Genomic DNA, 24,773 nt, shown 5'->3' with positions numbered 1-24,773 from the left:
TCAATGACTATTTCAAATTTCCAGTGGAAGATATTAGAATAAAATCATCAACTAAAATGTCCACCCTTCCAGTGATTTGCGCCATATACTTTTCTATGAAATTTTTATATCCGTTGAATGTGAGTAAGTAGTAGTAAGTTCGTAGTTAACACATTCCTCATAAAATACAAAAATATTAATTATAAAAAAATTGTTTCAGGATTATTTCGAACATGGCACCTTAAATGACATAAGAGCCTTCTGGTATTGGTACAGCATACCTCACTTGGTCATGTTGATTCTACATCAATGTATGATTTCTACAATGTGCCAATCTGTTTGCATTGCAGCGGGATTTGGTATTTACCCAATCAAATGTAGAGCCGTATCAGGGGTTGGACCCACTCAAAACTTTGAGTTACTTCAAAACCTGTTAGACATTTAATTAACAACACAAATATTAATCCTATCTTCTTTATTTATCAATGACAAGCTAATTCAGTTACTTATATAGGGTGTCCCAAAAAATAGTGTTAAGCGGAAGTCCAGAAGTAGAGGTAGAGTACCCCTAGGGGTACCCAAATCACCCCATGTATGTTCCGCGATTATTTGTGGTTTTCGAGGTATGATTTTTTTTGTTAATTTTTGATTATTGATTATTGGCCACAGAGACATGAATTATTGAGATAAATATTTGATTTTTTTTTTATAATTAGATAAATAGTATGCCTTGTAAACAAAAAAAAATCTGATTGTGCCATAAAAAAATGTTGAATCACAAAGTTAGTTGAAATTCTAAACTTTTCAGATTTTCGAGGAAGTCACTGAAAAAATTCCATCAGGACCCTTTTTAAAATGAAAATCTGTTTACCTTGTAAATTTCATTGAGCTATATCTTCGGCGTCATACTTAAAATTTGTTTGAAATCATAATAAGCCCAAAAAATCCTGTTAAACCCTTCAGTACTTTCATCACATTTCTTCAGTTTGCAATGTTTTCTGGGTATTTCAAATGCGCTATACACTTCTTTTTTTTTTTTCCATTATTTCTGGCTTTCACCCTTCAAGGGTGTTCTTGGCCATCATTTAAAATTATTGAGAAAGGTGTATTGAAAGGTGAATTTAAATATTAATTTTATTTAAATAGGCAAATTTCAAAATTATAATGAAAATTGGAGTCGAGTTCAGACTTAAAAGAGATGAAATGTTGAATGGAGGGGAGGCAATTTTAGTTAAGGCTTGATAGAAGAGAGGATATTTGTTTAGAGAGGGACAACCAAAAAATATGTGATCTAAAGTTCCCACTTCTAGACCACAGAATGTACAATCTGGGGAGTCAAGGACGTGAATTTTAAAAAGATGGGAAGGAACGGAACAATGACCGATCCTCATTCGAATGAGTGAAGAAATTTCTTTTTTGGAAAAATGAGGGAATTGCTGAAACCACGGTTTTGATGGTATAGTCCTTTGTATTGAGGCATAGCAGGCTCCCTTGGATTGACTAGCAATGTGCCAATACTCTGACCAAACATTGCGGGATCTTTCTTTGATGATGGAAAAAATGTCAGATAAGGGAATGTGGTTTACGAGGGTAACAACAGGGTTGGACGCTCCTTGTTTTGCCAAGGCATCCGCAATATCATTACCCATGATACCAACATGTCCAGGAATCCAAATCAGGGTTACAGATTTACCAGAGCTTTGAATGGATGCTATCATCACTCGAATAAGGCATACAAAATGATCATCAGGATGAAGAAGAGGACTGGATTTAAGTTTTTGGAGGGAACTGAGAGAGTCAGAGAGAACGAGGGAATGTTCAAAATTATTTTTGATTATATATTTGAGAGATTCTATTATTGCAATGCACTCAGCTGAAAATATTGAAAATTGATTTGAAATTGAATGAAATATTCTATCATTAGAATTATTGTGGTAAACGTTAATACCTATACCACAGTTAGGAGAGTCGGGAGATTTGGATCCATCAGTAAATAAAAGAGAAAAGTTGGGCCATTTAGATAAAATAATGTCATTGAACATATTATTGACAGTTCGGGCCGGGAGATTGGAATGACTTTTAAAGATTCCGATCCCTTCTAATATTGTTGGGGATAGGGTGACGTGACTATATTTTAGTTTGTATAAGGGAAGTAGATCATTTTGGATGATGTGGAGCTCTGAGAGAGACTTAAAATTTTTACAGATGTCAGGAATAGGTTTAGTTGAAGCTCTGATTGTAGATGAATGGTTTGAGTCAATGAACAAAGAGACGCTGGGGATAACCTGATGACATTTAGAATTTAAACATTTAAGAACAAATTTGTCAGCAAATAGTTGACGCCTTAAATAAAGAGGAGGATCAGAACATTCTACTTGAAGGGAATTGATGGGTGACGATTGCATCGCTCCAGTTATTATTCGCAAAGATTTAGATTGAATTTTGTCTAATTTATTAAGTACATTTTTTGAGGCAGTACTAAAAAGTGGGCAGGCATAGTCGAGATGGCTTCGAATAAGTGCATTGTAAAGCAACTTAATGCAAGTAGGGTGAGCTCCCCACCAAACGCCAGATAATGATCTGATGATATTTAAATTTTTTTCGCATTTAGTAACTAAATTATTAATATGGGAAGACCATTTAAGTTTCCTATCAAATGTTACTCCCAAAAATTTTACTTCAGAAGCGTTGGAGATTGGAGAATTTTTAAATAAAATTTGAACGGGGGGGTTTTTATGGCGGTTTGAGAAGGTGACACACTGAGTCTTTTGGATTGAAAGTTCAAGACCATGTAACGTGAGCCATGTGCAAAGGGCATTCATGGCTTCGTTAAGATATTTGACGGCAAGAGGGATGATTTTGGATGATAAGAAGAAAGCTATGTCATCTGCGAACTCGATAATTTTTATTTGTGGGGGAATAGTGACATGCATATCATATGTGTATATATTATACAGTAAGGGGGACAATACATCGCCTTGTGGTAAACCCTTCCAAATAGACCTACTTTGAGGAGAAATATCTGGAAGTTCAATGAAAATTTTTCTATCTAGAAATAGATTAATAATTGATTGGACAAACATGGGGGGAAGGCCAAGGCCTAGAAGTTTTTTTTTCAGGATTGGGATGGAAACATTGTCAAAGGCGCCTTCTATATCTATAAAGACGGCAAGACAAACTTCCTGTTTAGAAATTGATAAATTAATATCAGTGCTGATGATGGCAAGGTTATCCTGAGTGGATTTTTTTTTCCTAAATCCAAATTGAGATGGAGAGAGAAGCTGTTTACTCTCGACAAAAAATTCTAATCGGTTTTTAATTAATTTTTCATAAAGTTTACTGAGGGTGGATGAAAGAGCGATTGGCCTGTAGTTGGATCCAAAATTTGGAGATTTGTTTGTTTTTAAAATAGGGATGATTATTTGAGAACTCCAGTCATCAGGCATTATACCAGTCTGGAAGATTTTATTTAAGATGCTTAAGAAGTGGTTTAGAACATTATCATTACTATTTTTGATTATGCTGTAAGGTATACCATCTCTGCCTGGAGATGAGTCCTTGACTGTTGATAAACCATTTTTTAGCTCAATTAAGGTGAATGGAGAGTCTAGCCAATGATTAGACATGGGAGTATTATAGATGGGCGTTATTTCATCTAAGTTAGGAACAGAAGGGGGGGCAATTTTGTCCAAGAATTCATCTATCCATTTAGAATGAGACGCTCGAGGAGATGGTGAACTGAAGGAGGATCGAAATCTTCGGATCATAGACCAAACTTCCGAAATTGGAGTGTTCGGAGATACTGAACTGCAAAAGTTGTACCACCCGGATCTTTTTTTTGACCTCAATACCCTTTTGGCATTGGATTCAGCGTTTTTGTATATAAGATAGTTCTCCATAGTCATATTGTAACGATAGGAAAGAGATTTAGCTTTCCGAATTCTTACTACTTTGGAACATTCCTCATCCCACCAGGGAGTTGGAGGGAGTTTTTTGAGAGATTTAGTTTTAGGGGGAGGATTTGATTTATTTATTGCAGTTATGAGCATTGATTTGAAGTTATTATAATCATCTTTGACGGAAAATATATCGGTGGCGGGTGAATTTAGTAGGAACTTGTCCATATGAGAGTTAAATTCATCCCATTTGGTGTGTTTCGTTTTAATCTTTGTCGAAATATGAGACTTGTCTGATTGGAAAGAAGTTTGATAAGTAATGATGATCGGGAAATGATCACTGGAGCAAGGGTCGGGGGACACCACCCACGAGGAGAGAGAAGCCAGACTAGTAGAACATATCGAGAGATCCACTGCACTGGGGTTTGTGCTGGGGCGTGAGATCCTAGTAGGAGATCCGTCATTCAAAAGGAAAAGGTTGGATTGATCTAGGAAATCCATCACACTACGACCATCTCGGTCGGAGAAAGCAGAACCCCAGACGGGGGAATGGGCATTAAAATCGCCTAATATAAAGAAAGGAGGGCTTAGTTGACTTACAATTTGCAACCAAGTTTGTTTATTGAAGTGGGCTGTTGGGGGAAGATAGACTGAAATAAAGGATGTGTCCTTTATTTTAGCTGCAACCATTTGGAAGTCAGCATTGGGGGGTTTGATATTATTTATTGGGGAAAATGATATGGATTTTTTAATAAAAAGGGCAGCACCGCCGCCCGAACCTTCCGGGCGATCGTCGCGGAGACAGGAATACCCTCCCACATTAAAGTGGGTGGATGGAGTAAACCAAGTCTCCGAGATAGCAGCCAAAGAAATAAAGTTGGAATTTAATAGGTTAAGGAGATCAGATTTGTTAGAAATAGCACTTCGGCTATTCCACTGAAGTATTCTGACATCCTGAAGAGCCATTTTGAATAAATGATTTTAATGTGGAAATAATAGTAGCAGCGTTGGACGGTAGATTAGTTTGAGAAGAAATAAGGTCAATTAGAAGAATAATAAGAGTTTGGATAAATGAAGAATTGTCTTGGGAGAGTTTTTCAGAAAGTTTAAGAGAGTTCATTGAGGACGGATTATAATTATTTGCACACCCATTTGTGGCATTTGAAAGAGGTGAACCATTGGGATTTAAGAGCAGTGAGTTGTGTTGTTGCTGATCGTATCCAGGAGCCGGTTTAGAGATAGCGTTTTTGTATGTGAATTTAGTTGAACGAGAAGAAGTTGTTGTAGTGGAGGGAAGAGGGTTGGATGAGGAGTTGCTGGATAAAGCCTCAGCAAATGATTTTTTGACAGGCGGGAATAATTTAGAAGCCTGCAGAAAAGACAAGTTCTCAGAGGCCATAGAAATTTTAATATTTTTTTGGCGAGATTGTTCTGGGCAAGATGTGTTGATAGCTGTATGTGAGCCTGAGCAGTTAAAACATTTAGGTGAGGAGGAAGAAGGACATTGGTCAGCTGCGTGGTTTTCTCCACATTTAAAACATCTGGGTTGAGATCTGCATGCAGCTTTGGTATGACCAAAACGACAGCAATTGAAACATTGAGTGGTGGGATATGTATACATTTCAACTGGTAATGAGTTGAAGAATAAATATATATGGGAGGGAAGAGATTGACCTTCAAAGGTGATAACAACAGATTGGGAGGGCTTCCAGGTAATTATACCCTCAGAGGAGTCCTTGTAATTTAGCCTCCTGGCTTTTATGGGATTGCCAATGTGTTGGGGGGTTGAAAGTGAAGACAGAATTTCTTGGATGGACAGATCGGTCGAGATACCTCTGACCAGGCCCATGCGAGTGACATTGAAAGTAGGGATATATGCCTTGAACTTTGAATTAGATGAAATGAAGATATTTTTGATGAAACTGTTGGCAGCTGGCCCTGAGAGGAATTCGACGGAGATTCGGAAGCGACCCTCGGCTTTTACACCTCCAGGTTTGATTGAAAGATTCTTGCTATTTGATAGGAATTTGCCAAATTCAAGAGGGTGGATGGTTTTTCCTTGCTCAGTTTTTTGGGCGTATGCTATGAATGGGCCACGGGAATGAGGAGAATAAAAGTTTGTTGGAGGAAGTTGAGAAAGTGCTGGTGGGGACAGTGAAGTCGAAGGCGAGTCAAGTTTTATTGGGGAAGAAGGAGTAAATTTCCTTTTTTTGGTAGAAGTCAAGATGACAGAATCACTGTCAGAAATTTCTACATTTTCCCCGTCTGGGGGGTCTGGAGAGGGATCTGGGGGCTTTGTAGGGGGTCCAGGAGGGAAATCTTCCTCCATTATTCACAACAGTAAACAACTACAATAATAGTATGAAAAATGACAGAAGTAAAAAAGTTTATAAATATCTGGAAATCAGCAGCGAAAAGTGACTCCTGGAAGATCAGGAGGGAGAAGAAACCTCAAGGCACAACACACTACACTTTTTTTTTGCCAGAAAACAAAAAAGAATGGTAAAAAATTAATTTTAGATAGAGCAAAACAAAACAACTGATGACAGCCAAATGTTATTGTTGCAATCCTATACACTTCTTATTTTTTTAATTTTCCCTATAAACAAATACTCTGTTAGAAGCTAGATAAAATTATTTTTCCGGTGTATGGATTTAAAATAAACATTACTCATCATCATCACTTTTGGCTCTACAACCCCTGGTGGGTCTTGGCCTCCTCAAGAGTTTTATAAAATATTAATAGTCTATAAAATTTTAATAGCAAACGTGAAAAATGTTGTCAAAAACGCTAACCACATATTTACTTAAATTTTTACTCCAATCATAGAAAAATTGAGAAACTCGATTTGTTTGGGGAATTTATAAGAACTCTGTACCTTCAATTTTATCTCATTCATATAGTAAAAAATAATTTTTAAAGTTAAACCGATTGTTACGATAGCGGCGCGAAGTACGAATTATTCATTTTGGCTATTTTTGTGGATTTGATAAATGGATTCCAGTATAAATATTTGAGGCAAACTGGAAAGAATTTTTATTTATCTTTCTAACGCCCAAAAAAATGAAGTATTTCCGCATGATAGAAAAAAATACAGTGTGTGGCAAGCCTACGCACGACGGAAGTGAAACTTTTATTATTCTTCTCTCTCTCTTTTCATTTCATTCTCTCTTTTCATTTCATTCTCTCTTTTCATTTCATTCTCTCTTTTCATTTCATTCTCTCTTTTTTCTGTCTATTGACATACTTATAAGTAGCATATGATAAAAAAAAAATTAAAAGTTATAAAAATATGGGATTCGAACCCGGGTCCTGCATAACGAGTGTCGAACGCTCTGCCTCTAGACCGCGAGGAGAGATATTTCGCGCGACGCGGCGTTATCGGCCTTGATTAGTAATTTTAATGATTCAAAATAAAAATAATTAATCAAAATACCGAGCGACTCTACCGGCTCGATTTGTAAGCTATATTTTGACCAAAATATCATATAGGTACCGTAAATTAAAGTAAAGGTAAATTAACAAATTTATGTAATTTTTTACTACATTATTACAAATTGTTGATAAAAAAAAAATAATTAATCAAAATACCGAGCGACTCTACCGGCTCGATTTGTAAGCTATATTTCGATCAAAATATCATATAGGTACCGAAAAGTAAATTAAGTTTAAATTAACAAATTTATCTAATTTTTTACTACATTATTACAAATCGTTGATATAAAAAAAAATTAAAAGTTATAAAAATATGGGATTCGAACCCGGGTCCTGCATAACGAGTGTCGAACGCTCTGCCTCTAAACCGCGGTTATTACGTATTCGACCAAAATATCATATAGTCAAAATATCTAAAAGTCGCAGCACGAGAGCATTTTATCACTTTAAAAAAAATTATTATTAAAAAAATCACAAAAAGGAAAAAAAATTAGTTAAAGCGGGGATCGAACCTCGGTTCTTCACGACGACAATCGGGCGCTCTGCCTCTAGACCGCGAAGCTGAGTTTGGAGAGTGACCTAAAGTAGGTATATAATATTGGCTAGGCTCCTATAGCGAAATGATCACGGTTTTTCTTGACAGTCATGAGTTGGTTTTACTCCGGTCCTCGAAATTGCATAACGCGCGTAAAGAAGTTTCATTTCAAAAAGATAAAAATACTTGTATAAAATATGGACGCTCGGTCATATATGACCCTCAAACACTGGAGGGGTTAAAAGGAGCTAAATAAAACTAAGTAATAATTGTTAATTATTAAATCTAAAAAAATATTAAATCATAAAAGTTTTCAAAATGTCGACCTTCATGTATGCAACTATGTTGGTTTTTATTTTTTTTTCTGCCTGTCTCAACTTTGTTCGTAATTCCACTGACTTTCTAATTTATTTGGCGTAAACTAAGCATTTTTAATAGCCCAAGATGAAGAAACGCCCCAACACTCTGCATCTGATTTGTTCGAAAGCATAATAAGTCCAAAAAACATGTTTAAAAGGGTGAGTTAAATAAGCTTGGAGCACAAGGGGATGCTGGACGTGGGGACGTTTCTTCATCTGGGGTTATTTTTCTATGGCGCAATAGTATCAGATCTGTACACAATTGGTTATGTGTCTACAAGACATACTATTCTAATTAGAAGAAAAAAATCAAACATGTATTTCAATAATTCATGTCTCTCTGACCAATAATCTCTTGTAAGACAAGGTTTTACAAATAAATTCGAAAAAAATCATAACTCGAAAAACATAAATAATTGCAGAAAAAATATGGGGGTGATTTGGGTACCCCTAGGGTGCTCTACCTCTGGACTTCCACTTGAAATTATTTTTCGGGACATTCTGTATATATCCATATTTGAAATAGGCAAGAATATCCAGAGTTGGCCCTGAGAGAATCATATGACTTTGGAGCAATAAAGAGCAATGACAAATACCACATGTTGGTTGCGTCAACCATGCGGAGAGCTTTACAGGCATACAACATGACTATTCGATATTGGTTTTGGTCTTGTGTTTATAGAAGACTTCCATTCAAAAGTAAATTAGTGAGGTTAGTTTTTATATCTTAACCCTTATGAGCTGAACGCGCCAACCTATCGGCGTGCCATTCATGTATTAAAAGGTCGACTCCACAGATCCTTATATCCTTGATATCTGTTTTTATTTCACTGAAATAGGTTCACAATCAAAAGTTTTATAAATGTTTTAAATAATTTTGTATGCAGTTTATTCATTAACCCATTGGCCTCCGAATTGTTTAGCTAAAAAATTGTCCTTCACATCCGAATTAATTTTGTACCAAAGTTTTAAATCTGCAGTGGTGTACTAAATCTTACATAACTTTTAAACTAAACATGCAAACGAAACATTTTTTTTTAAATTTACTTCTGCATTGAATTAAGGTATGTAAAAATATATGCGGTTTTTAAAAAATAGTAACAATATGATTAAACGAGGATATAAAAATATTTTTTTTATAAAAACCAATTTTTTTTTTTTTCATTTTTTTATAATTGGATTAAGAAAAGTTTTACATTTATCATACTTATTACCATAATATATATTTTTTCAATTTGGGCTGATGTTAGCCGCCCACCAGGCGTTTTACGAACAAGCTTGTCAATTCCCGAACAAAACGCCATTTTGAAAAAATTCAATGACGCTGAAATATAACAAAATTTCAATCGTAAATATCAGGAAAAAACTGTACCAACGGAGTCCTGCCAATTACTACGAAATGAATGCTTAATTATCTACAGAGCGATTGGCATTTAAAATTTTAAACACAGATGTCAATAATGTATCCCTTTTTCGTTTTTAAACCGACAGACATCAGACCCTCAGTCGTTTGATTTTAAGACACATCGCCGTACACACGCTGGGACGGCGTCGTTTGAGGTCAATGGGTTAAAAGTACTTTCATAAATATCTATGAAAAAGTGGTAGGTTAAAATCAATTAATTAATTTTTCATTGGTCCTATTCTGATTACCGGATGCATTGATATAATTGATATTTGAGGATTTTCTATTTCTACATAGCTTTATGTAATCAAAACCTATGTATAATTTTATTGTAACTATCATTCATATGTTTTCAGATCGACAATATCAATTCTAGCCTGGTTTGTATGGAGCGGATTAAAGCTAGGGAACCTAATAATGGCATTCACTCTGCTACTTTACATTTATATTGAAGATTTATACAAAGGAGTTCTGAAAAATGTGTTCTCATATTACGTATGTATAAAAAAATGTTGATTCTTAGCAAATATATTATTTGCACAACTTGCTCTCAAGGCATTTTTTTCATGTTGGAAGTATAATCTCAAGGCATTATTTGGCATATGTATGTTGGAAATAATCTCAAGGTTTTGTTTGCCATATTGTATGTTGGAAATAATCTCAAGGCATTGTTTGCCATATTGCATGTTGGAAGTAATCTCAAGACATTGTTTGCCATATTACATGTTGGAAATAATCCCAAGGCATTGTTTGCCATATTGCATGTTGGAAATAATCTCAAGGCATTTTTGCCATATTGCATGTCTGAAATAATCCTAAAGCATTGTTTGTCATATTAGGCCAGTGCAATTAGCGCCAAAAAGGGGGTCGCGATCGAAGTAATTCCGGTAGTCCCAATTTTTTATATGTTATATTAACTAATCCCCTGATGTAAAATCTGAGTTTCCGACCTTGTCGCACCTGTGCTCGCGCCGCCATTTTGAAAAAATTGGCCGAAATCGGGCCAAAATCTAGATTTTCCCAAATATCTCATTTCCAATGCAAATTTCGGCTAAACTATTTTAACAAGTATAATAGAACATAAAATAACCTACAACTTTTGTAAAAACAAATTTCTTCTATCTCTAATAGGTACCGAGGTAGAAAGTCGTAAAGGTGTGTATATTTTTGAAAAAACAAGTTTTTTGCGCGACTAGGTTTGGTTTTTTATAAATACCTCGTTTCCAGTCGAATTTCATGAAAATTTTATTGATACCAATTATGTAGAACATAAAGTTTCAAAAAAAGCTGTGCAGTTTTTATGTTTATATAGTTTTTTTACCGATATAAAGAATAAACAAATCTAGGTAGGTACGCACAGAAAGTCTATCACGGTTTATTATCACGTTATTAGATTTTTGTTTGCATTTTTAAATACATACATCTATAAATTTATTAGAGGGCACTTCACAGACAGTTCCATCCTTCGTTAGACTGCTGGATTCGTTTATCTGCATAACATTTGTGAGGGTATCGAGTCATTCTGAGGGATTGAATCAGGAACGTCAGAGCAACATGTAGAGATGAGGCCTGCAAGAATTAAGAGGGATGATCGAGACGTTCAAACTCTCATTGATTGGTTTGCTTGCCATGAACCATTTCCTAAAACAAACGTGATTATGTCTATTAGCAGTGGCACAATCGGGGATAGCAAAGTCACTTGTCACATGGCTGAAAAGATGGGGAAATTAGCTATGTCTAAAGTTATCAACCAGAACTTTGAAAACCAACACTTAAAACGTAATGATGCGATAGTTTCTCTTGCGGCGGTGACCAGCAGTGTCAAAAATCAGGGTATGACTATGGCAATAGATCCATTAATGCTATTCCATCATATGTGTATTGCCAAAAAGTCTGAAAGTGAACTTAAAGAATATTTTCAATATGAACTCTCTCCTGTACCATTGTCTCCTTTCTCAAAGGCAGGCATGCGCAAAGGAACGAAGTCTATATTTTATTCATCATTCAACCCTTTACCAAATAATACAGAACTGGGAAGCAGTAAAATACACGTAATTGATGGAGGACATTTACTGCACAAAGTTGTATGGGGTCGTGCTCAACCTTTTTCAGTAATTTTCCAGTAATATGTCAGGTATGTACAAAATCATTATGGATCCAATGCAGTGGTGGTATTCGATGGATTCCCAGATTCTATGGAAAAGAAAAGCACTAAAGGGGTGGAAAGAGCACGGCGTGCCAGAGTTACAACTTCTGCTGAAGTTTTGTTTTTTGAAAGCATGCACCCACAAGTGCCACAGGAAAAGTTTCTGGGATATGAGAAGAACAAGTCTCGTTTTATTTCCCTACTCAGAACCTCATTTGCACGATCCCACATAACGACAGTACAAGCTGAAGAGGATGCTGACGTTCTCATAGTGAACACAGCAAATTCGTTGTCATCTCAACATGATGTAGTCATAGTCGTTGGTCAGGATATTGATCTGCTGGTACTCCTCACAGCTCTCTCACTTCCCAACGTATATTACCAAAAAGTTGGAAAAGGTAAATCACCTAACGCGTTGTACTCAAATGTTTTAAACACATTGAAATAGTTGAAAACATTTTATCCCTTCATGCCATAAGTGGTTGCGATACAACTGGAGCTCCGTTCGGTCAAGGCAAACACAAAATTTGTAATATTCTTCTCAAGAACCACTCAGTGAATGAACTTGTTTGTGTATTTCAAGACCCAAAAGCAAAGACACAAACAATCACTTTGGCTGCCGAACAACTATTTGCACTTTTGTATGGCGGCAACGAGAAATCAAATTTGGAAAATTTAAGGTACATCATTTTTGTCAGAGGAGTAAAAAAGAACAAATTCAATTTATCCAGGCTACCACCCATCAAAGATGCAGTCCAGCAACACGCTTCAAGAACATACTTGCAAGTGCAGACTTGGCTTAGTCACGATAAAGATCCGACTGAATGGGGGTGGAAAAAGGATGCTGTTGGGTTACTTACTCCAGTAACAATGTAGAAGGAAGCTGCACCTCAGGCCTTGCTGAACTTCATATCATGTCAATGCAAAAAAAGGTTGCGCTGGATAGTGCACCTGCAGAAAGTCGGGTTTGAAATGTTCCCTACTCTGCATTCATTGCAATGGCAACTCCTGCGAGAATGCTGTAGAAGCCTTCGTTGATGACGATGACGAGGAATATGATGACCCAGTCGCCACAAATTTGGGTTATGAGACAGATGAAGAAGCTATTCAGGGCCAGAAGTAAGAAACTATAGTCAAGGGCTCGTACTTCTGTCTAAACTGATCTACCATTAATTTTATTTTTTGTTATGTTGACAACTTAACTAATAAAGAAAAGAATGTCAATAAATGGTAATTTTACCAAAATACCAATTTTTTATCTTTTTTATGTACCTTATCATCTTAATTGTATTAATAATCTTAAATGTATGTTGTGATTACGTTGATAGGCATGTCAGACCAAGCTGCGAGCACAAATGTAGTGGCTTGGCCTATTTTAGTGGTATTCCCATTGGGAATGTATGGCGACCGATATGCTGAAATAGTCTATCTACTATATTTATAGCTAGGTCTGACACAGGCATGACGATTGTTGTCAACGTATATGTTCTTAGAACAATAATTGTTAAGAAAAATAAAATCAAGGAATGCCAAGTTTAAAACACCTAACCCCTGTTTCAATTTTTGGCCTGGTTTTGGTGGATTAGAGTTTGGGTACGTAATAATAATAGAGATAAAAAATATAAATTATATACCTATTTCTTTAACGAAATTTTATTTTCTACAAAATTATTATCAATAAATTTTTCACAAAATTGTACTGGAAACGAGTTATTTATAAAAAACCAAACCTAGTCACGCAAAAAACTCGTTTTTTTCAAAAATATATGCACCTTTACGACTTTCTACCTCGGTACCTATTAGAGATAGAAGAAATTTGTTTTTACAAAAGTTGTAGGTTATTTTATGTTCTATTATACTTGTTAAAATAGTTTAGCCGAAATTTGCATTGGAAATGAGATATTTGGGAAAAACTAGATTTTGGACCGATTTCGGCCAGTTTTTTCAAAATGGCGGCGCGAGCACAGGTGCGCCAAGGTCGGAAACTCAGATTTTACATCAGGGGATCAGTTTATATAACATATAAAAAAATTGGGACTACCGGAATTACTTCGATCGCGAATCGCTAATTGCACTGGCCTATATCACATGTTGGAAGTAATCTCAAGAGATTGTTTGCCATATTACATGTTGGAAGTAATCTCAAGACATTGTTTGCCATATTGCATGTTGGAAATAATCCCAAGGTTTTGTTTGCCATATATTATTGCAGGTTGGAAATAATCCCAAGCCATTGTTTGCCATGTTGCATGTTGGAAATTAACCCAAGGCATTGTTTGCCATATTGTATGTTGGAATCAATATCTAATTGTTAATTAACATTAACATTTATTTTACTAATTTCAGATTTTACGTTTCAGGGGAATTATGCCTTCATCACTGTGCGCTACATTTTGAGAATACTTTGCATAATATACATCGCCCCATCGCAATTTCTCCCGGATAATCAGAGGATACTACAGTTCTACAACTGCACTTACTGGTCATTCCAACTATTTCTCATTTGCTTACTGGCGGCGGTGAAAGTGGCTCCTAAAATCTTTCAAAGGATTTCAATGAACGCACAACGTGATCAAATGGCCTCCACGATGGAACATGCAACAAAGTTAATAACATAATTGCTACGATTCTAATGCACCACTGCCGTTACAAAAACAACAACACTGCCGTTATAAAAATCGCGGGTTATCTGTACTGCATGCATTAAGTTATATAAAAAAGCTTTTAAACTAACCAATAAATACTACTGTATTTGAAGGGTATGACAAGATTATAACTTATAATTTTTTCCAATATTTAAAATACATGTTTTTTAAAAGACACAGTATGTAAACCGAAGCTATTAGAAAAACGAGATATGCTATGTTGTCCGTCGGACCGTAGGCGGAGTACTACCTAATTAGGGTACTTTGAACGGTATCGGGACGTGTACGGACAGAAATCTGTTCTATGTATTAGTGCGGATACCCTAGCGTAAGCGAAGGTGTGCAGTAGTATTGGTGAACAAAACCGGCGACACTCGGCAAAACAATTCCACACAGTACGAACTGCTCATAGCACATCTCGTTCTTCTAATATCTTTGATGTAAACTGTAAAATGAGAAATGATTTAATAATTGGTTTTAAGAGAATTTTGTTGTAAATTTGCTAGAGTCGGATCTTCGAAATGTTGAATTACACAAACTATATCAAGTTTTAGCTTTGGGTCATGAAAGGGAAAGTTATCCTTTTTTGCAGAAAGCTTTTAAACACGTTGAAATTCGGGATATTTTTAGGAATTTTTTTTATCATCTCTTTCAATCTTTTTACCCAGATGAAAAGCTTAAAAAAGCTCGACTAGAAAACAATTTAAGAATTTTTGACAATAAACTAACGTGAAACTTATTTATAATTTTTATGTGTTTAATAAAATATAATACAAAATTAATAAAAATACCAATATCTTGAGACAATATTTTATATTGTACATTTTAATAAACAGGAATACATTAATTATTTATAGCATTAATCTTTGTTTATTTTGGAAGCCCATTTATAATATACATCAAAATAAATATTACAATAGAGTTAGCACTGTTTAATTTGTTTGTACTTTACAGAGACCCAAACAAACAATAAATTACTATATGAAGCACCTCAAGTCAAACATTTAACACTAGTAGTTCTTGCATCCAAAAAAGGATGTTTCTTATTTTCTCTTTTTTCATAAATCAAAACAAAAATTTCCTTTGAAATCATAAGATTTGTAAGTAGGTACTTAATTATAAATCGTATATTTTATGCAACATTATTTTATTTCAAATAAGGAATTATTCAATTTGTCCAAAGAAATGACACTGACTGTTCACGCAATATGTATGGAATTGGTAGGAATGCATTTGACTTGGTGGATAGGAGATCACAATATCAAATCCTGCAATTGTCCTACCTATCAGATGAAACCATCCCAAAATGTCACCATGACCAGTATAGTTGTTGCAAGATGTCAATACAGTGGCATTATGCTCATTTGAAGCTCACCAGAGCTCAGTGTAAATCAGATGGGCATGACTCCGATTGAAAATTGGAACCAAAATATTGTGACATCATATGATTGCCTAACTATATCCACCAATGAAAAACTCTGAAAGTCTATGGAATAAACTTTTAGAGTTTTTCATTGGTTTATAGGATAATAAGTAGGCTCCGAACGAGAATTGTACTGTCTATATATTGGCATATCTATGCTTTTTTAGGTCCAATTTGTTTCATACAAAAGCCCGAAGATATCAATCTAGTGAATGGTTTATTTATGGCTCAGTGTAAATTAATACCTGACAGGGCGGATTGAAGCGTAAAATAATACCTCAGAAAGTGAGGAATGATGTATAACATAACCACAACTGCGGAATAAAATATTTTAACATTCATATTTCGAATACATCAAGAATCTGGCAGACTTTGTTACCCCAACTGGGACAGTTGAGTTCCTTTTTTCCTATACTCCAAATCTGTGCATTTTTTATGTTCCAGAAAGGTTTAAAGCATTGAGGAAATACTGTCCATCATGTTTGGCAGATGCAGAAAATTAAATTGTCTCTATAACAAAATTGCAATTAACATAGTTCTGGGACTGGTACTTCGGGAGTGTTGCATAGGGATTTTTCCTCCTAAGGGTACGTATACATTTGCGAACCGAAACGCGAACCGTACCACTAATTATGGGAAAGGAACGAATCAACTGCAAGCGGCGTTTCGTGTCATTTGCGGTTGCTTTGTTCGGCAGTTCGGCTCGCGGATGTATACGTAGCATTACACCAACTAATACAGTGGAGTCACAGTTTCGCGACACCACTGATAATGACAATTATTTTTTCATACTTTCTTTAGGCAGGTAGGCAGGTAAGTACCATAATATTAAAAACCTCAGTCGAAGTTGCCATATAGTCAAAACACCAGATTTTCGAAACCGGAAACGGAACATACAAACAAATTTACAGACAGAATGCCAAACGAGTTAAAACAGGACTTCGATATTCTCAGTCAATAAAAATGTAGATTAGCTGTCCAAGATGCAAGATATCAAGCAGCTAATAAATTATTGAATGTAAGTACGTTCAATACAAGTATAAAAAACATTTTTGCAAAGTAAATCAAATAAACATCACATAATATTTATTATTATTGTCAGCAATTGAATTTCATGCACCCTAATCAAAGGCTAAGTTTTTAATACATACATAGTACCTACAGAGGATTACTTCTAAGGAGGGAGTCTTGGCTTATAAATGATTTTTCCTGTTTTTGCTTTCTGTAATAACTCTTTGTTAAATTATGTTGTAAACTGACAAAATCGTGTCTATCGGATATTATTTAGAAAAGAGTAATCGGAAACATGTTTTGTTGGCAAATTCTTACAAAAATGACATACATCATTTTATGTTAGAAAGTTAATTTAGATAATTACGTTTAGTTTGTTTAACCCTAAGCCAAGTTCACAAAGGAAGCAAAACTTTCGGCATTGCTTGATCATTCATACTGAGGGCTAGCCATCTACTTCGTCAGTTTGATATTTACATTTCAAATGTACTAACAACAGCCATTAAAGCTGATATCAGCTGTACTCAGATTAGCCAACTTTAGCCTCTTGGGCTATAATGCCAATTTACTTAGACAGTCATTAAAGCTGATGTCAGTTGTACTCAGATTAGCCAACTTAAGCCTTTCGGGCTACAAAGCCAGTGTACTCGCAGAAGCTGATGTCAGTTGTATTCAAGTTAACCAATTGCAGCCTTTTGGGCTATAACGACAGTTATTTAAGCTGATGTCAGCTGTACTCAGATTAGCCTACTTCAGTCATTCGAACTACAAAGCCAGTATACTAATGACAGTCACTGAAACTGATGTCAGCTGTGTTCAGTTTATTTATTTTAAAATTATTTTTTGTTATTGTGATTAATTCATAGAACTTTAAAAAAAAAACTAACTTATAATACTTGCAGAACATAATTATTTCATGATTAAATTTGATTTATGTATTTAATAGAAAAAGCTGGAATTCAGGTTAAGGCGATGCACTACGTCGTGTAATATTTTAAATCAAGCCGCTATCAATAACACCCCTTACGTAGATGGCGATAAGGTTTAAATTCCCGTTTAACACCATCCGCCTGTTTTGATTTATGCAAGAAAAAAACATGGCCAAAAAGTGGTTTTTATTTTATTTTGTGTATACCTATCAGGCATAAATATTTAATTTTTTTCCGATCATTTTATAAATAACTTAATTTGCCACATTATACAATAAAATCATAACCGAAAATGGGTTCGTAAGTAGGAGATTTTGAACTTTAAAGCAGTTTTCATAGGCCTTATACATTATTTTTTTCTGGGCTTATAAAAAGACTTATCTAAAAAATACTTGATTATTTCAAGGGCCAAGATGTATTATACTCGCAGTATCTGAAAAATTTCTAGGTGACCAAATATTCAAACCAAAAACACATGATTTTGCATTACTACGTATGGCATCGCCTTAACCACCTACAAACTTTCAGGGTATAGTACCAGAGTGTACAATCTGTCAGGTTCTATAGAAAATCATGTACAACAAAAATTAGCTTATGTAAGTTGGGCTAAGTCTAATTTACAAGGTTGGCAAGAAAGTTAAATAGATCTCCCTGTTTTAATAATCACACAATCTAACATATTGAATATTTCTACTATTCTGTGCATTATTCTTCATCAGTGAAATAATTGCTAAGAATAATCTTAATGTAAATTGTTAAAATCCGTGATATGTCTATTGGCTGAGGATAAAGTAATTGCGGATGAAATAGATAAATTATTATAAAAATTAAATAAGATACATTTTATCTAATGTATAAAAATATATTTGTAATAAGATAACATTTGAGGAATGTTTAAGTTGCTATGCAGATAATTCTATAACATATCTATAATAAATAAACTTTTCTTAAGAACAATCTCTGGGTTAAATTAAATATTTGTATGTCAATACTTTTTTTTAAACTTTGGTTTGGAGTAATAGCAAAAATTATGATGTAGTTACATTTTATGCAAATATTATTATGGTTTTATGTTGTACATACTTGTTTAATAAATATAATCTTTTTAAATGTTATTAATCTAAATTTAAAAAGAGGTTGAATGTTTCACAGAAATTAAAATTTAACATTATCATCAATTGGCCAATCAGTGCCATTTTGTTTTTTGACATTAGAAAGGTTTCCGTTAAATGCCGATTCTGGTACTTAACAATATTATTTTGGGCTTTTTATATATTTAATTAAACAATATTTTATGGGGAGGCTTAGCCACATGTTACATTTTTCTACAATTAGCTTTCTATGATCCTTATTCGATATTCAATTAAATAAATTATTTAGTAAACATCTAAAAATAATATTTATACAGAAATCAACAATAACAAAACATGGTTGTATATAACAATAATTAAACCAGTAACAATAATTGTTTAACAGATTTTTTGGGTGGTTATTTATTCACCGAGGATGTAAATTAATATTAATACTTGTAAATTAACTTGTTTAAATTCTGTGAAACACGTGAACATTATTTCTTCTTGGTAAACAGAGTATTGTTGACTGCATAGATAATAAAAACAAGGGAGATGGGCCATGTATTATTATTAGTTTGAAACCGCGAAACTTTCATTGACTATGCTGCTACGATAATCCGTGCAGTTTGGTCGTAGCTTGGTGTCAGTCGGCAGCTTCCATGCCATATCTCCCTTTGTTATTATTATCTAAGGTTGACTGAGATGAGTTTGTATTTCTTATACACAAATTGGTAATGAATGTTGGTTGGATCAGGAAAATATTATGGTAAATTAATCTGTTTGAACGGCGTGTATTTCCACTTGTGGATTTTCGATGGCGGACTTATTTTGTATAAGTCGCAATTCCACTTTGTCGCAGGTTAACTCGCCATCACCGCATTTTACTGGAAACAAATATAATGTTAATGTTTGAGTTAAAGAGATTTTATTTTTATGTTCTAGAAATTCATTTTAAACGTAGTAATATTATGTAAAAAATAGTAACTCTAAGGTAGAGATTGTATGAAACCATTCGTATTTGGGAGGTGGTCAATGGGTACCGCCGCCCCGGGAACCATACTCTGGGTTACCAACACCTCTGCCACAGGTCACCTGAAGTGGTTCGCTACGTTTGGTGACTTAGCAGGGGTGCCCGGGCTCATGTAGGGTTGTGCGTTCTGGATCACACTGATGAATGGGTCAGCCTACTTACTGCGGGGCGGGCCGGGCTGGGAGAGGCCGGTTGAGGGAGATCCAGTAAACCGGTTATCGCTGTCCGGGCCGCTGGATAGTACAGGGGCCCGACCCTTGGGCTCATGACCAAGGGTGGGCTGCCCCATCAGCCAGCGAAAAAACCCTGCCGCTGATGTTGTGCCGGTTCGTGACCGGTGAGGACCCAGCATCCAGCGTTTGGGGCGCACTGGGCGACCTCCACAGCCGGACTCTCCTGCCCATTGCCTGGAACCGCAGTCAGAAGAACATACCTTACATTTGGTGTATCCAGTTGCTCCACTCTCCAACTCCCCACCCAACCTTTTTAACCTAATCCTTCCCAACCCATCCTAAATCCCACAAACAAATAAAACAAACTTAAAAACTATGAACTCACAACAAATTAATATAAACTCAGCGACAGCGAACAGTAGAAGTCCTCAGTGTGGACCGAGGATGAAGGTGAATTTCGCTAACATTCGCGGTCTGCACACCAACCTAACTCCCATCCACCACCACCTTCTCTCACAAAATCCCCATCTCCTCTTCCTTACGGAAACACAGATTGCCGAGTCCCCAGATACCTCCTATCTGAACTGCCCAGGATATCATCTGGAAAGCCTTTTCAGGCCAAAAGGAGGTGTCTGCCTTTAAAGCCGTGCTGACATCAGCTGCGCTCGTCTCGCAAATATCGAGAGCGCAAAACACGAAGTGTTATGGGTACGTGTGGATCTCACCGGTATGATGAGAATTTATGCGTGCCTATATCGCTCACCAAACCTTGCCGAATCAGACACTGTTGAGTTGTTTAAATACTTGAGTGACACTGTAGATATTCTCTTGCCCCGTTACCCATCGGCCGAGTTTGTAATCCTGGGGGACTTCAATGTTCATAATGAACAATGGCTGAAGTTCTCGGGCCCAACAAGCTCTGCCGGTAGATCAGCGGAATCCTTTGCTCTTATCCATAGACTAAGCCAACTCGTAGAATCTCCGACTAGAATACCAGACATCCCATCACATCGAGCCAACCTACTCGATTTGTTTCTCACTAGTGAGCCACTCGGGTACAGAGTGGAGGTGACAGCGCCCTTAGGATCCTCTGACCACTGCCTGATTACCACCTCTGTCCCATCCTCCATGAACCGTCAACCCGACAAACATGTAAAGAGGAACGTATGGCACTACAGGGCAGCAAAATGGGACGGCATGCGGTCTTTCTTTGGCGCCTTTCCTTGGAGTACTTTATGCTTTAGCTCCGAGGACCCATCAATTTGTGCACGCGAGGTAGGAGAAGTAATCACATCAGCAATGGATTGCTACATTCCCTTCTCCGTCAAATCCTCTGGAGCGGGCACAAAACCGTGGTTTGACCATCGCTGTGCTGAAGCTGTCAGACTCAAAAATACGGCTTTTAATGCACTCCGGAAGATTAGCTCCATGAATAACCTTTCGGAATACCGAAAACGGGCAAAGGATTGTAAGAGAGTTCTAAATAGAGCTAAGAGCGATCACGACCAGAGAATTGCGAAAAAGCTGGCTGACTGCCCCACTGGTAGCCGTGCTTTCTGGTCACTCGCTAGCTCGATCGGAAGAAATTTCTGCAGAACCACTTTCCCACCTCTGACCAAGCCTGATGGTCGGCTGGCTAACTCGGCCCGCGAGAAAGCTGAATTATTAGGCAAAATTTTCACGGAAAACTCAACTCTTCAAGATAACGGAGAGACTCCCCCTTCCATTCCGCACTGCGGTTTTCAAATGGAGGAACCGAAGATCCGGAACAGAGAGGTTCTCCGAGTCTTGAACGAGCTGAAAGTCGACAAAGCCAGTGGGCCGTACGGAATACCTGCCTTGGTCCTCAAGAGGTGTTCTGCAGAAATGACTCCAGTGCTCGCGAAATTATTTAGGCTCTCTCTCAAAGGTGGAAAGGTGCCAGATCTTTGGAAAAAGGCAATCGTCCACCCAATCCCAAAAAAGGGGGACCGCTCCGACCCTTCTAACTACCGCCCCATAGCCATCACTTCCATACTCTCGAAGGTATTAGAAAGGGTGGTTAACAACAAATTGCTCACATATCTCGAGAATAACAATATCCTAAGCGATCGACAATATGGATTTCGTCGAAACCGATCGTGTGGCGATCTACTCGCATATGTGACGCATATTTGGGGGCGGTACATGGAACGTTTTGGTGAAACTCAAACCGTTGGGTTGGATATCTCCAAAGCCTTTGATAGAGTCTGGCACCAGGCATCTGGCATCGGGAAGTTACCATCGTATGGGATCCACCCAACCCTGCATAGTTGGATTGCAGACTTTCTGAGGGGATGAACAATTCAAACCGTGGTTGACGGCTCTTCTTCCTCACCGCACCAAATCAATGCGGGGGTGCCACAAGGATCTGTGCTGTCTCCGACGCTGTTTTTATTGCACATCAACGATCTCGTTGAATGTGCACCAATTCACTGCTACGCTGATGACAGCACCGTTCACGAGGGTTATATTTTTGACAGGCCCCCTTCCACCTATGATGTCCGAACAGCTCGGGAAGTTTTGAAGCAAAAAATTGACCACCACCTCGAGATGGTTCGTGCTTGGGGTAAGGCCAACTTGGTCAGTTTTAACGTCTCAAAAACCCAAGCGTGTCTGATTTCGGCAAAGAGGGAGATCAATGACTGTCTGGTGCAATTTGATGGGAGCACTCTCCCCAATAAAGACTCCATTGAAATGCTTGGAGTTACTATATCAGACCAGCTCAAGTATCATGGATCCATAGAAGCCCGAGTAAATCAGGCCTCCAAAAAGTTGGGCGTCTTGTCCAGGGCTAGGAGATTCTTCAACAGTGACCAGCTGCTGACCCTGTACAAGTCTCAAGTCCGCCCAACTATTGAATTTGGGAGCCACCTTTGGGCTGGTGCCCCAAAATACTTGATAAACCTGCTTGAATCTGTGCAAAGGAGAGCGATCCGTCTGATTGACAATCCGTTGTTAACAGACCGATTGCCTTCTCTAATGCATAGACGCAATGTAGGCATGCTGTGTCTGTTCTACAGGTATTTCAATGGAGCCTGCTCCAAGGAGCTAGCAGCATTGATTCCTGCTGCACCGGTGCACGTGCGCGAAACTCGACGGACACGAACTGAACACCCGTTCATGGTTGACGTTAGCTTCATGAGAACGGGCCGTTTTTACGACTCGTTTTTGTGTAAGTCGGCTCGTATGTGGAACGAGCTACCGGCATTTGTTTTTCCTCCCTCCTATAATCCGAGCCTCTTTAAGGCCCGCATTAACAAATCCCTTCCTACAGCCCCTACCTTATTCCGCCTCACAACGCCGCCCAACCGGGTGGTGACATAGTTCCCCTGTCTGTACACTGCACAGGCAGGGACACTCTTGTGAGGTGTCACATTAAAAAAAAAAAAAATGATCTCAGGCATTATGAAATTTGCACAGTTTTTATGTTGTCTGGGATTTCTAAGCTAATGAAACTGTCATTTGTGTCGTGAGCCACGGAGCTTTGAAAACTCTCAGCAAATAGGGTGAAACACCATACCCATCTAATCACTCCCTGAATTTCGGCCAATCTAAAAATTCCCGACCGACGAAGAACCTAAAATTTCAGCCATGCCTTAAAGTAGGTATATTATATTATATGTGCATACTGGTGTATTTTTCAAGTGTGAATCTATTTTTTGAGGTTACAGTACTTGCGGATGAACCTTTCGGGGTTAAAGGGGACTTACCGGCTCTGTGAGAGATCTCTCAGAGTTAAGTTGGCCTCACATGTTCTCTAAGATCTTCACAATAATACCACTGATTGATTGTACATAGAGGCTGTATGGTACAATATAAATGCAACCGGGATAGTTTGTGTAATACAGGGTGCGGCAAAACAGATAGTGTAGTTTTGAAAAAGGGTTTATTTTTTTCGGTAAATCATGCTGTTTTATGCATCAAGTCCTGAAGATGACATTAGAAAGATGATGGCCCCCAGCAGCATTGGTGAAGACGAATTCATTGGTGAAGACGAATTCATTGGTGAAGACGAATTCCTCTCGATTTCGATGCTTGAGTTCTTCCAAGGTGTGAGGCCGATGTTTCAAAATATTTTCCTTCAGGTAGCTCCACAGGAAGAAGTCGCAAATTGCTGGTGGAAGGCTCGCTGAAAGAATGGCCATTTTCAAGAAACGTGCGGAGTGCAAAGCCCCGGTGTGTCCGGACCAAACCATGGTAATGACTGAAAACGACAAAACCCTCCCGATACAATGAGACCCATCGCAGGTTCCTCCACCTACCACACGGGATGTACTGGCCCTTCAAAACTGCACGGTCTGTTTTGTTGCACCCCGTATAATATAAATCAATATTACTATGTTGTAAAACTATAAATGTGAAGAAAAAAAAAAATATCTCGCAGATGAGTTGGTAGTGGAACGTCTCTCTCTGAAATGGTAGCTGGCGCCCAGAGGCGGTTCCTTGGTACGTGCATTTGTGCATTGCACTGCTTGTCTTCAATCTCCAAATAACAGATTACAACGACATCTGTGCCCCAGTGATCGATGTCAGAAATTCGTAATTCTCGTCAGGTCATTATTTGAGCTATCTTCTAGTAAAAAAATTCCGCGCATTCCGTGCATACCCAGATATGCACAAAACCAACTTTTACCATACTACTAAAACAGCGTCGGGCAGTATCGAGACAGCCCGAAGTAGCCGAAACGGTGACATGAGCGAGACAGATTACA

The 24,773-nt window shown here is 37.2% G+C and overlaps 2 protein-coding genes across 3 annotated transcripts in view; one reads left to right on the top strand and one right to left on the bottom strand.

Annotated features, from left to right (window-relative positions):
* On the top strand, positions 1–14,524 carry LOC149420331 (membrane-bound acylglycerophosphatidylinositol O-acyltransferase MBOAT7-like). The gene is made up of 5 exons (XM_089636340.1): positions 1–119; positions 200–411; positions 8,732–8,917; positions 9,967–10,105; positions 14,117–14,524. The coding sequence occupies exons 1-5, from the start codon at positions 57–59 to the stop codon at positions 14,372–14,374; spliced, it is 858 nt and encodes a 285-aa protein (XP_089492466.1). The 5' UTR covers positions 1–56; the 3' UTR covers positions 14,375–14,524.
* A 699-nt stretch (positions 14,525–15,223) lies between these two features.
* Positions 15,224–24,773, bottom strand: part of Pdxk (pyridoxal kinase) — a 33,401-nt gene continuing 23,851 nt past the window's right edge. Inside the window, exon 6 of one of the 2 annotated variants that reach the window (XM_089636614.1) lies at positions 15,224–19,721. In XM_089636614.1, coding sequence (XP_089492740.1) covers positions 19,609–19,721 — 113 coding nt within the window. In that variant the 3' untranslated portion in view covers positions 15,224–19,608. The remainder of the gene's footprint in view (positions 19,722–24,773) is intronic. The other variant, XM_089636613.1, reaches the window with a different exon arrangement.

This window comes from Hesperophylax consimilis, chromosome 10 (assembly GCF_061612785.1).
Source record: "Hesperophylax consimilis isolate HC1 chromosome 10, BYU_Hcon_1.0, whole genome shotgun sequence".
NCBI classification, from domain to species: Eukaryota; Metazoa; Arthropoda; class Insecta; order Trichoptera; family Limnephilidae; genus Hesperophylax; species Hesperophylax consimilis.
This window is presented reverse-complemented; position numbering and strand designations above follow the sequence as displayed.

Excerpts from the sequence above, each read along its gene's own strand:
- LOC149420331 (XM_089636340.1), top strand. The coding sequence starts at position 57 with ATGTCCACCCTTCCAGTGATTTGCGCCATATACTTTTCTATGAAATTT. Across the intron at positions 120-199 it reads AATTTTTATATCCGTTGAAT|GATTATTTCGAACATGGCAC; the intron begins GTGAGTAAGTAG and ends AAATTGTTTCAG. Across the intron at positions 10,106-14,116 it reads AAAATGTGTTCTCATATTAC|GGGAATTATGCCTTCATCAC; the intron begins GTATGTATAAAA and ends TTTACGTTTCAG.